This window comes from Thermobia domestica, chromosome 9 (assembly GCF_964235325.1).
Source record: "Thermobia domestica chromosome 9, izTheDome1.hap1.1, whole genome shotgun sequence".
In the NCBI taxonomy this organism is placed as follows: domain Eukaryota; kingdom Metazoa; phylum Arthropoda; class Insecta; order Zygentoma; family Lepismatidae; genus Thermobia; species Thermobia domestica.
The window spans coordinates 195,434,038-195,447,071 of record NC_137462.1 but is presented as its reverse complement, the minus strand read 5'-3'; the positions used below and the strand labels follow the sequence as shown (position 1 = coordinate 195,447,071).

At 36.4% G+C, this 13,034-nt stretch overlaps 1 protein-coding gene across 2 annotated transcripts in view; it reads right to left on the bottom strand.

Moving 5' to 3' along the window:
- LOC145660516 (uncharacterized) overlaps positions 1-8,930 on the bottom strand; it is a 302,611-nt gene extending 293,681 nt beyond the window's left edge. For both annotated transcript variants that reach the window (XM_081725683.1, XM_081725682.1), the window contains exon 1: positions 8,249-8,930. In XM_081725683.1, the coding sequence (XP_081581809.1) occupies positions 8,249-8,332 (84 nt within the window). In that variant the 5' untranslated portion in view covers positions 8,333-8,930. The remainder of the gene's footprint in view (positions 1-8,248) is intronic.
- Between the last annotated feature and the right edge of the window lie 4,104 nt (positions 8,931-13,034).

Below are 13,034 nucleotides of genomic sequence, written 5' to 3'. Positions count from 1 at the left end.
TTCCTGCCCCTTTCCTTGGTTGCTACTTAAAAGTTAGATATTATAGCGGAAACATATAGAAACCAACCTTGATAACAGAAATTAATATCCTATCAGGATATGAACTTCATTATCTTTCCTTTTGTTCATACAACCTACACCTAGGAAGCTCGTACCGATGTCTGCCGATACGCACACTACATCAATACATTATCGATGTACAGTTAAAAAATAATAAATTAAGTTATAAGGAAATAAATCCGAAAGTGTTTATGGTTACCAATGTCTACATTAAGAAATTTTAAATCACTGTACGTACAACGCTGTGAAATGCAACGCATTATCATACACATTCCATATATTGACAGGAAAAAAATAGCCATAAGTTATTATTCATTCAATACATTATTCCATACCGTTCCACCCAACTGAACACAATGCTAAATGAGAATTCTCAAACCATAGATATAATAAAATGTGCTGTAAAGAATTTGTTAATGATACGTCCTTTCTCTGTATGTTGACAATTTTTTCAACATCACGTTGAATGGAAATTTAATCAGCCATTCACAATTCTTCGCCTGTATTCAGATATAAAACACTAAAATTTCAGTAGAAAGAAAGGAGTAAAATTACTAAAAACGCATTACTGATTAGATATAGCATAGCGTTAGATACAACATTCGATATATCAACCTGTAAAAGCAGATATATCACTGGTATACCTCTGCGTGTCTCCGAGCAATAAAAGACACCCATACAAACAAGTGTGGCCCATAGACACAAACTTTTAGATTTTCCGGGTGTGTCCAACAAACCATTGCTTCCTCTCTGATTCTGGATCCGTCCAAAGTACTGTAACTTTTTAGTGAGTCTTGACAACCTACCATTATACTCCGAGGATAAGGGAGTCTGTGACGATGAGGGATAATAATAATAATAATAATGGATTGACGAAAAAGGGAGGAAACGGAAGAATCCCGAGAAAATACAAACGGTGTTGTCCACCACAAAACCAATTTGGAGAGAGCTGAAATCGCACCAGTTACCCCACGCGGCAGAGGCAAGTGATTTATCACTATTTCACCACGGCCCCCGAAAATGCATTAAAAGTCATTCTGGAAATTGATTTCCAACTGCCATCATATTATAAACCGTGACTGTTCCCTAAAACTCTTTTTATTTCACATTCCGGATCAGGCGAAGAATGCAATGAGTTTTCGCTTCCTGCCATTCTGAAATCCCACAATTTACAAGACTGGGCCACCTCGAGCAGCCGAGATTACTTAACAAGCAGAGCACAAGAAATACCAACCCGTCACAACAATATAACTCTTTCGTAGCCTTGCACTTGACTTGGACACGAAAGAACCTCTGGTAGAATTAACTACAGGAACGACCATGACAAGTAGTCACAATACGTACAGAAAACTCAAACACCTAATGGTTATTCATCGCAAAGGCCGTAGTTACCTCCTGACCTAACACACTAGAGACTATGATACCGCCACTGGTTTTTCACAGCACAGAGAAACTTACAATATCCAAATCGAAAGAGAAAAAAAACATTACATTTCTAACATAAATGTAAAGATGAATTGCTAATTCCTGTCAACTCCGTATCATATGAAATTAACGCTGTCATATATATAAGAAATATGATTCTAACCTTGGTTCTGCTTGCTTCACATAAATCAATAGACAACTGTCGACACAATCAATGTCCTTGAACAAACGCAGAAATTATCTACCTACAGTATAGACGTAAGTCGATCACTTGCAGCGACAGCCAGCAATAAGAAAGCAAACAGCACCATACGACTGACAAGGGTGCTCTCAACTTTTAAAAATCAGGGGGTTTCAACCCAGAGTAATATAATTATTATAACATGCTACCGTATGGGAAAGAGCTATAGAGAGACCGGCTCCAATCGTGCTCCTACATACAGTATGACTGCTACTTCTCTCACTCAGGAGTCCAGGCATATTTCGCACGTGACGCGAAGAAAAGAAAAGAGACATCAGATATATACAAAAATGTTTGTATCCAAAAGAATAAAACCATAATTCATAATTTTCCAATTATTCTTGTTCAAATTTATTTATTTTACAGAAAAAAATATCCCAAACTTCCTTATTTTCCACATTATTCCTTTTCCTATTTACATTTCTGTCCTTCGCTTGCTTTCTCTCTCTTTTAATCTCTCTGAATTTTCCTAATAATTTCTCATTCCAAAATATAAGATACAACGATATATGTACAACGAGTACAACGAATGATATTGTATAATTTCTGCTATTGGCAACGATGGAAAATGCAAGTAAGAAGAAGAGTAAGAAAAAAAAGGGATATAGATGAACAATGACGCCATTATGTACTAATATACTTTCAATTGGTGGTGAAAAATACATATATTTTTAAATATATTGATTTAAAATACTATTCTTTGCCTAAGGTATGCAATTTCCTATAGTGATTTGTTATAAAACTAAAATATATTAATAATACATAAACGAACTGGAATGATAGTTATATCTTAAAGATCGACATTTCATGAAAGTTCAACAAATCTTTAAGGAGTTCGGTTTACTAAAAGCTTCCTTATATATTTACTCTGTCCATTCGGGAAATATAGATCTCAACAACTACTGAATGGATGACAACCAATTTTGGCCAGAATTCAGTTGTAGAGGGCAAAAAGTCAGGAATTAGGATCGTTTATGGATGGGACAACTAGTAATACACTAAAAGAAATGCTTCAGGACTGTGTCGGAAGCGGCATGTTGTATATATATTTCTTAAAATCTTATCCATTCATAAAATATAAATTCGACCATCCTCCCCTTTAACGTGCCATTTATGATCATTCCTAACAGCGTCATATTAAATTTACACATGAATATAGTTAATATACTCCATTAAAATAATGAAAATAAGTAAATTAGTTATAGTCTTTAAAATTAGTTAGGAAAGATAATTTGAAAATCTGGTATAATTTACAAAAATCTAGCATAATTCAGACCCGTGTTTGGCATCATAGCGAGTCTCGAGTGTGGCAACCCTGGTTGCAGCGTTATCACGTCAGTCCGCTTTGCACTGTTGCGAAGTAAAAATGGCACGACCCGCTCGGGAGAGTAAAACTCCCGAAAGTACGTTTTTCCGCGCGCTACTCTAGCCAGCTGTTTTACGCGCTATCCTAGCCAGTTGTTTTAAGTTTGTCACAATATTTATATCATGAACAAGGGGAACAAAACGAGTACAAGGAGTATCATGGAGTACAAGGGCATAAGTACTACAACTACTTATCTGCACAAAAGTAAACAAATCACTTTTTTAAGTATTATTTTCGTATTATTTTAATTTAATAAGTGTTATAAAATGTAAAAAAAAAAAAAGAAAGAAACTCCTCGGGCCGGGTTTGAACTCACGCCAAAAGAGTTATTACTATCATATAGCGCTAGCCAACTAGGCCACGAAGGCCGACAGTAACAAGCGTTTGATTTTTGCTATTTTAATGCAACGTGGCAAGAAGTGGATAACGCCAACCAAACAGAATTGTGTTTCTCGTTTCTACTTCCGGGAGCATTACTCTCCCGAGCTAGTCCTAAAATGGTAACAAACGCACCTACACCGCAACTTAGTGATGTACTCCGCATTTCATCAATCACCATACACTATATTACAAAGCATTGCCAGCCGTTCCGATTAGCAGTACAGAATACCCATAACATCTTAATTTTATAACCCATTCAATTATACGGGCAATCGTTTACCTGTTTTCTTTGAAATTAACTGAATGGATGTGATTTTACTGATTTTTGCAAGTCCAGTCAAAGTCCCCATGCATTAAAAAAAATGCATTATATATAAATTCAAGAGTTAACTGTCGCAGATGACTCCGAAATACAAAATTTACGGAAAAATGAACAGAATCAGACGAAATGTCAGCAGGAAAAAATCGTAATAAAGGACACAAGTGTAGGGTGATTAATTACGAAGAAAAACTAAGATTCGATATTATGTAAAGAGGCAATAGAGCATAATGTTGCAGTGTTTCAAACCCACTGTTTTATTAACTAAACTAGTATGCTGCAGTAATAGAGCGAAATACAGAAATGTAGAGTGGGAAAAAGAGGAGAGTCGGATGTGGTCAAACGGTGCAAAATTGTGGTCGCAATCTTATCTTGTGGGGGGCATAAATTTTTAAAATCCACGAAAAAGATGTTAATCTCACAACAGGATCGTACAATCAATTAAAATATGTCGGGATCTTAATTTATAATAAGGTAGAAATACGAAATGAAAGTGTGCCGCTCTGTACCATGCAGTACTCCATAAGACATGATGGAGTGAAATGCTATGTGAAAGAGTACAAAGGGATTATAGATGTGTCGTAAAGCTGTGCCAATACAAGGCAAGCAATGTTTATTTTCACTATCCTCCGCATGCACATACCAACCGTTGCTGACGCGCCTGCTCCCTACTGACACGTCCAGTCGCTCCAGCTCAGGCTCTTTTGCCCTGACTCGGTTAGATGGCATTCGTGCTTTTAGTGGCCACCTAGCACAAGTTGGTTCACTAAGATCTTGTGTTTTATGCACTGCAGTTTTTATGCCACATGCATATACGTTGTAGTAGTTATATTCAGCCCACCTCAAGCCGGCACGTACAATATATATAGTATTGTAAAAGATTTTACAATATCTACGTTCCTTCCTCTGTTCATTATAACAATTGTCCTTTTATTATGACGACCACAACTATGATAAAAAGTACATATCCAATAATGTCTTGTAAAGTATTTTACAATATCTGCGTTCCTTTCGCAGAACCGGTTTATCGATCGTCATTTGTAGTCCATAGGATTAGCATGGAGCTAGATGGAATTCAGAATGCTCTGATACAATAATATCCACTTTTAACTTGCCCCCCTCCCGTTTCTACTACACAAAGCTCTTATAAGAAAGAGTAACCAAACACTTGTTGTAGCTTTTCTTTATTTTTAACGCTAATTGTTCTTTTTCTCGTTTCCTTTCGTTCCATCCTTGCTTAATATTTTCATTTCTGGTCAAGTTCTAGTATGTGTTTCGCGATTCTAAATGTCCTTGGGATACGTATTTGATAAGGAGAACACATAATACTATAACAGTACCCATGGGCGGCGATTAGGGGGGGCAAAGGGGGGCAGTTGCCCCCCCACTTTTTTGAAGTGTCCCACTAATGAATATAGTTTCATTTCGAAATGTAAAATTTTTGTATGTATTACTGGTTCATAGAAAAAAAATAGTTCCATATAATATTTGACGTTGTGTGAGTTCGTATTGATTGTCTTCCCCTGGAGTTAAGACAGCTACAGGAATTGCGTTTTAATTGCCACGAAAAACGGTCTAAAAATTAACCCATTAAAGCGTAACAATTCCAGCGTACTTTCATTTCTTCTTACACAGGCTCTTTAAAACTAATTGAGAGAACATTAAAAAAAGTCTTTCACAAGTTACTCTTTAATTACACAAAAAATGATAGTTCCTGAAATGTCTTCTCTTTCTAATAGTATGGAATATTGATTACAAAGAGAGTTGATTTTGAGTTTAACGTCCCTTTCAGCAGCGAGGGTATATGAAACAGGACCTACAAACGACATGAGCTTCCAACGGGAATCGAACCCAGGTATCCCGCGCCAAATGATTAAAAACAGAGTAGACCTAATAAGAAACAACTTCTACCTTTTCCATTGTTTTGCAGTGTAATATACGAGTGAAGTGGCGTTTTTAGGGGTGTACAAGTGTATATACAATTAAATTTAGTGAATTCGACATAATTCTAAGTTTTAGTATTATTTTGTAAAACTGGATTGTGGAGTGTTTCTAAGTTTTGTTAAGTTTTTATGTATTTCAAGAAAGTGAAAACTGCACCTAATGGCAACGAACATGTTTCGGGAAGCTGCAAAAATATTTCTTTAAATGTCGTAGCATGCTTGTAGCATTTACTGTCTTTCTAACAGTAAGAATAATAAAATACACATAACAGCGTGTGTGGAATTAAAGATGTAAGTTGTTCATTAATCCCTGGTTTAAATATAATTTTGCAAAACAGGCCTCATTATTCATTACTATGATTAATATTATCCTTTCTATTTATTTGTTTTACAATTTGTTATTAAATAATCTAATCACACAATTTTCCAGATAGAATTTTAAGATGTTCATGAACAAGGAATCAAATCTCTCCTTACACCTTCGTTGTTTAACAATACAAAGGGCTAGTATCTACTTGCGTTGCTCTTGTTAATATACTTAATAAAATATGAAATACGATATACAGTATTTTAACTGAAAAATATAGTATCCTATTAGTTATACAACCTTTCGTCAAACAGTGTTAGAAACAACCAGGAAAACTAACATTGGTACACAAATATTCATCCTTGCCCCCCCACTGTTAACCTCCAATCGCCGCCACTGACAGTACCGTATGTTGTTTACAAACATGGGAGTGTGTAGTTTGTCATACTGCAGTAATACAATACAAATAAATACGGCTACGTATTAAGTGAAGAGCAAAGTTTGAAAATAAGAAATACTTGTGATTAACAGACTAAACGACGGTAATGAAAGAGAAAACAGGTTCACGTGGGTCTAAACCAGGGCCGGAATCTGCAGAAGATTACCCACATATAATATTTTTTAAATTCGAGTATTAAATATTAAAAATACAAAGAACAATATTTAATTGTCACGACACATTTTAAATAGATTTGAAAAAGAAATAAATTCAAAATTTCAGATAATTTCAAACAAACAAACAAAAAAAAAACTCCTATAAATCAATGAGCCATAAAGAAAATGGTTCAGGTAATAAGAACCGGGATAAAATAAACTAGTCATACAATCATCGTACACAATCACACCTGTATGGTAAATCTAATCAATCGAAGCACAGGGCACCCCTTAACTTCCGAACAGACTCCAGACAGCCAAACCAACAATACAGGTGATTAGAATATTACTAGAAAATGGAAACCAACGAGGATGCATCAAAAATTAAAAGCAATCCTTAGTGTTAACATCTTACGATTGTCTTCTTCAGGCAACGAAAGAAATGTTAAAATAAACAAACAAATAAATGACATGTCTTTTGTGCACATTCTTGCCAAATGGACAACGCACAAAATATATCACTCTGATCTTGGGTTCAACACCCGGTGGATGAATTTGCCTCCCGGCAAAACTTAGTATAGTTCGCATTCCACTATAAGCAGCAGGTCTCATCTATTAGACTGTCAGAAAGAAGAAAAAATCTACAATCAATCAACATGTTTGCATCGCCGTGCCTCCTTCTTAACTATTGCCTGTATACAGGGGCGGATCCAGGACGGATTTCTGAGATGTAATACTGCTACTCAGAGCTACTTTTAAGAGCTCCAAAGTCAGATGGGTCTTATTTATATATGCAAAATAAGTAAGCTTCCTCTTCTGGGGGGATCGCCCCCTGGATCCGCCACTGCCTGTACAGAAAGCAAATCTCTGTCTTTCAGGACTTTATTTTATGTTTAATTAATTATCTAAACTTGACAAAGCAAATGCTTGAATTCCAGTGTTATTAAATACGCATCTAAAATGGTACTAGAATTATAAAAATTATAGAGATCAGACCCGTCACTGACCAATGTACTGAGAAACATGCTGCCCATGACCCCCATTGGAAACGGACTTAGGCCTATACGTTCATAGATTTTATAGGTTGTATAACAAAGTTGAAGACTCATTTCAAAGCTTCTAGAATTTCTGCCATATATTTAGTCAATACCGAACGATCTGGACTCTAACACGTCTAATTTTGGCACTTACGCTTGTATGTGACGTGGATCTAAATGTTGAAGGTTATGCACCTGCACCGAAAGCAGATTATGCTAAACACATACTGTATTGCCCCAAGGGGTTCTTATGCATTACCAATAGCAGAGAGAATTTTAGAGATGATCCGGGGGAGGGGGCAGATTTCCCTCCGAAACTACGAAATCGCCTCCAGGACAATATTTCGGATCCTGCTTAACGTAGATTACCAGTATTCTCACAGTACTACTTTCACCCCTGTATTAAAAGACCCCCTGGGGCGATCTAAAAATCACCATTGATTGGCTGAAAGCAAGACAATTATTTACATTTCGATACATTAGCCTGTTCTTCCCCTATATGACTACACACTAAACTAAAAACATATCCAATTAATCTAGTATTAATTACAAATAACATAAAGGAATCTACTCACATTGTTGATTTGTTCCAGCAATTGAAGCTTTCCATCCAACTCTGTTGCTGAGGACAAGTTACATAGCGATGGAGAGTCACTCATGATACAAAAATAACGGGAAATAAAATTATGAAATGTAGTGAGGCACTTGGTATCACTTTAAATTCATTGATGTAATATTATCTTATAAAAGTGAGAAGTTATTCAATGAACCAACCCACTGCATATATTATTTCTATGACGTAACAGACTTCTGTTTGAAACTTGTCTAACACAGTATTAAAAAAAAGAAACTTTTCACACAAATGAATTATGACATTTTGCTAGCACAAGTTTGTTTTTGGTCCACTTTAGAGAACACTTTGTGATGAACTGTCATGTTCCGGCACACCAACTACTGCAGAATGATATGACGAAGTTCGTCATAACGAATAACAAAGAATGATCATCAAACATTACCAGGTAGTTGGTCTTTTCTTTTATCCCCCCCACAGAAATTTCAAAAACTTAAAATGTTCTCAGGTATTATGTTTCATTCTTTAACACTTCTCACCTTCAGTCACTAAAGGAAACAAACAAAACACAACCCTCACCAGGGAACAAATAGTGTTTATGTACACATTTTCACCTGCCTGACTCACTCCCACAAGGTAGTATCACAGACTAACCAACCGACCGACACTTTGGAATGGAATGCGTTTCCGTGGGAAGCACTCAGCGGAGCAGACGCCACGCTGTCGACCTTAGCGCCATCGAACGGTATGCAGACAAACTTAATACTACTATGAGCCTATTGTTTTCTGGCTCGCTCACGTAAATACAGTTCTCTTTCTTTCGTTTCTTTTAATTTTATTTCTTTAGGGTCCCCTAGACGATCCACGGTTTCTGCAAACATTCGGCCATTCACGGTTCAACTGTTTGCACAAACTTCAGTTCAATTTTGAGTTTGATCGCGTAAACATGTCCACTGAAGAAGCTTGTTTAGCGATAGTAATTGCTTGTGCTTTGGAAGAAAAAATACCTGCGAAACCAAAACGGAAGAAGAGGGTGTTGATGAAAGAGTGATTCAAGAAAAGGGTCTAACCCGGGATGTATTTGAACCTGAACCCACAAAGTGGGGGTAATGTATATATTTCTTGAAAGCTTGGGTCAAGGTAAGATAAAAACCGGTCACCAAAATTGGGGAAGTCTCATGCATTCCTCTTGGGAGCAGCACTTTACTCATTTTTTATTAAAATCTTTAAGCGTGTCCATAAAGTCCGTTGCAACGCCGAAAAATATGAAAAACGGTGAGATAAATATGAAAACAGAAAAACGTATTTCATCATTTTAAAAGTACAACGTATCAAGTAAAATAAATTGTCCCAGACGGGGTCCAGCTCGAAATTTTTAAATGGAAAGGGGGTCAACTTGCATATCGTATGAAAGTTGATATTAAATGAAAGAAGATAAATCAAGTCTCGACTCCCTACGATAAGCCTGTGCAAAATAGTGATGGGTCAAAATATCAACAAATTTTCATTGCAAAGTCTATGGCCACTCGTATGCATCTGAAACGATGGAATAGGTGTAAAAACAAAAACACGGATATATCATTATTTCAAAAGTATAATGATTCGAAGTAAAAAATGGTTCAGGGTCCCTCGTAATGTCCCAGACGTGGCCCAACTCAAAATGTTGAAATGGGATAGGGAGCGTGTTGATACATTCTAGGTTTCTTCTACACCCGTCTCGCTGTTTCAGATTGATAGGAGTGGCCATGGACTTTTCAATGACGCTTGTGTTGACATTTTGACCCACCGCCATTTTGCAAAGCCGTACTATCAAGAGTCGAGATTTGTTTCATCTTCTTTCACTTAACATCAGCTTTCATACGACACTCAATTGAACCCCTTTCCCATTTCAACGTTTTGAGTTGGAAACCGTCTGGGACCCTGAAACATTTTTTACGTCGAATCATTATACTTTTGAAATAATGATATATCTGTGTTTTTGTTTTTACACCTATCCCACAGTTTCAGATTCATAGGAGTGCCATAGACTTTGCAATGAAGATTGTGTTGATAGTTTGACCCATCGCTATTTTGCACAGGCTTATCGTAGAGACTCGAGACTTGATTTATCTTATTTCATTTAACATCAACTTTCATACGATATGCAAGTTGACCCCCTTTCCATTTAAAATTATGAGTTGGACCCCGTCTGGGACCTTGCGGGAAACCCTGGGACAATTTATTTTACTTTGATACGTTGTACTTTTAAAATGACGACCGACATGTTTCTCTGTTTTCATATTTGTCTCACCGTTTCATATCTTTCGGCGTTGCAGCGGACTTTGTGGACACACTTAAAGATTTTAATAAAAATAAGTAAAGTGCTGCTCCCAAGAGGAATGCACGAGACTTCCCCAATTTTAGTAAACGGTTTTGATCTTATCTTGACCCAAGCTTTCAGGAAATATATACATCACCCCCACTTTGTGGGTTCAGGTTCAAGTAGATCCATGCTTGAGATAAGTTCGACTGTGGAATATAAAAAGTATTTACAACTACATTTGGTGAAATACTGGAAAATTGATTTTATTCCTTACTGACTCTCTATTCGCCTTCTGTTCTATTTTCTTCATTTTATCCACCAATTTCTCATATGCCACATTTTTCAGATTCCTGTTTTAATAATCTTCATACTTTACCTTCCACAGTTCAGGTAACTTTCGATAAAGTCCAATAAATTCTCTCCAGAATTGTTGATTCCTATTCATTAACGTCATGGCGTCAAGAAATAAGCGTCTGTACACTAGGCCTCTTACTCGGAAATAAACCTCGTGTTTGCACAAACATGCCCATACACGGTCCACGTGCTTGCGCAAACATCATGTTCGTGTAAACAATTTTCGAACGAGTTCGATGTGGAAAAGGTTTGCACAAACGTTTGCGCAAACAGTTCATACAGCACCATACACGGTCAAACTGTTTGCACAAAGTGTAGTTTCACGTTCCCTTCAAACATCAAGGTTACATGAGACAGAACCAGAACCACAATTCGGATTTGTATCTAGAGCAAGTATCCTCCCTGGAGATCGAATGCGGGATGAAAAGTACGTTACGGACTTGTCCACGAAGACAAACCTATTACCAAAAGTAAACTAAGCTACAGTGTATATATACTGCAGGTCCGTGTTTCATATAGTCTTAGCACTGAAAGGAAAGTTGTTTCCAACTTTCGGTTTATGACATGAGGAAAATTATACACTCAGGAGCGCCGATTTCTGAATAACTGGTGTAAGTTTTGGGACGCAAGCTGCGTCTATAAGATTATTTGGAAGAGGAGATAATTTGTATTGAAAATGGCAAAATTAACCTCAAAAATAGTGAATTTATGGGAGAAAGATGGAGTTAGGAAGTAAAATGATAAATTTGAGAAAGAGTAGCACATTTGAGGAGGAAAATTAGAAATTTGAGGGGAAGAGTGGTAAATTTGGAGGGGGTTGCAATATGTACGACAATATGGAAGAGTCAAAGTGAATCACTGAAAATTCAGGCCATATATTAATATACGTATTTAGAAATGTGAAGTTTAAACAGTAATTCTTCAAAACAATGACTAAGAAAGGATTTTTTTTTTAAATAGACATGCTAAGAGAGGTAAAGCGGATTTAAATGTTTTGCCCAGCATGGAGGAGTACCACACAAATCACTGAGGTTAAGGAAATGAAAATTTGTATATAAACTCATCATTACTAATAAGTGGACATAAGTTCCAGCATTTTTAAAAATTCTGGTTTTAAGATGATGAAGGTGCAGCTTCTATATTTTTTTTTCGTCATATTGGAATAACGTTGTTGTTTATGATCGCATCACAAAAAAACAACTTAGTTGTTTGGAGTAAATCTTGGAACATCACTCCTGCTTCAAGATTTTTTTTATCATGTCACGTTGATTAACTAAGGGGCAAAGAGGAGTTCAAAATTTATGCTAAAAGGGTGTATTATAGCTTTATTTTATACATACACTTCCATTGAAATATGTATCCTAAGGGTGTGTGTGTGAGAATCTTCAAATTATTTCCATAAATCTTTTCTCCCCGCGCGAAGAACGGGCATTTTAGCTAGTTTACACTAAAAATCTAGAGACACCTGAAAATTTACACATAATCATAGTTATGCACTTGCTTTTTACTGAAATATCATAAATCTATATTATAAAAGAGAACGCACAAATCCTTTGTTAGCTCATCACGCTAATACGGCTGAACCAATTTCTTTTATTTTTGGGGGGTTATTAGGATTTGGACCCTAGATGCTTTTTATCATATCACTTTAATTTTTAATTACCAGTGTCTTGAGATAATTGACCATTCAAGTGTCCATACGTACAAATCCTTTGTTATTAGTTCATCATAGGTAAAAATAAACGTATTTATATGCAACCCGCATGACCGTGTCACTCGGCGGGTTAACATAAATGACAGGCGCTATAATGTTAACATTTACTGCAATTTGAAAGCGAAAAAGTAAAAATTATCTAAGTAACAAAGTTTATTGCGTTCCGGGGTGACCGCAGCGAAGCGGGTCACTCGGCGGGTTAACATAAATGACAGGCGCTATAATGTTAACATTTACTGCAATTTGAAAGCGAAAAAGTAAAAATTATCTAAGTAACAAAGTTTATTGCGTTCCGGGGTGACCGCAGCGAAGCGGGGTGAACGCTGCTAGTAACTAAATATAGGTCAACACTCACGAAAAGTAATCGGCACAGAATATCGATTATTCTTATTAGTTGAGTATTGATGGCTAATAAAAGCG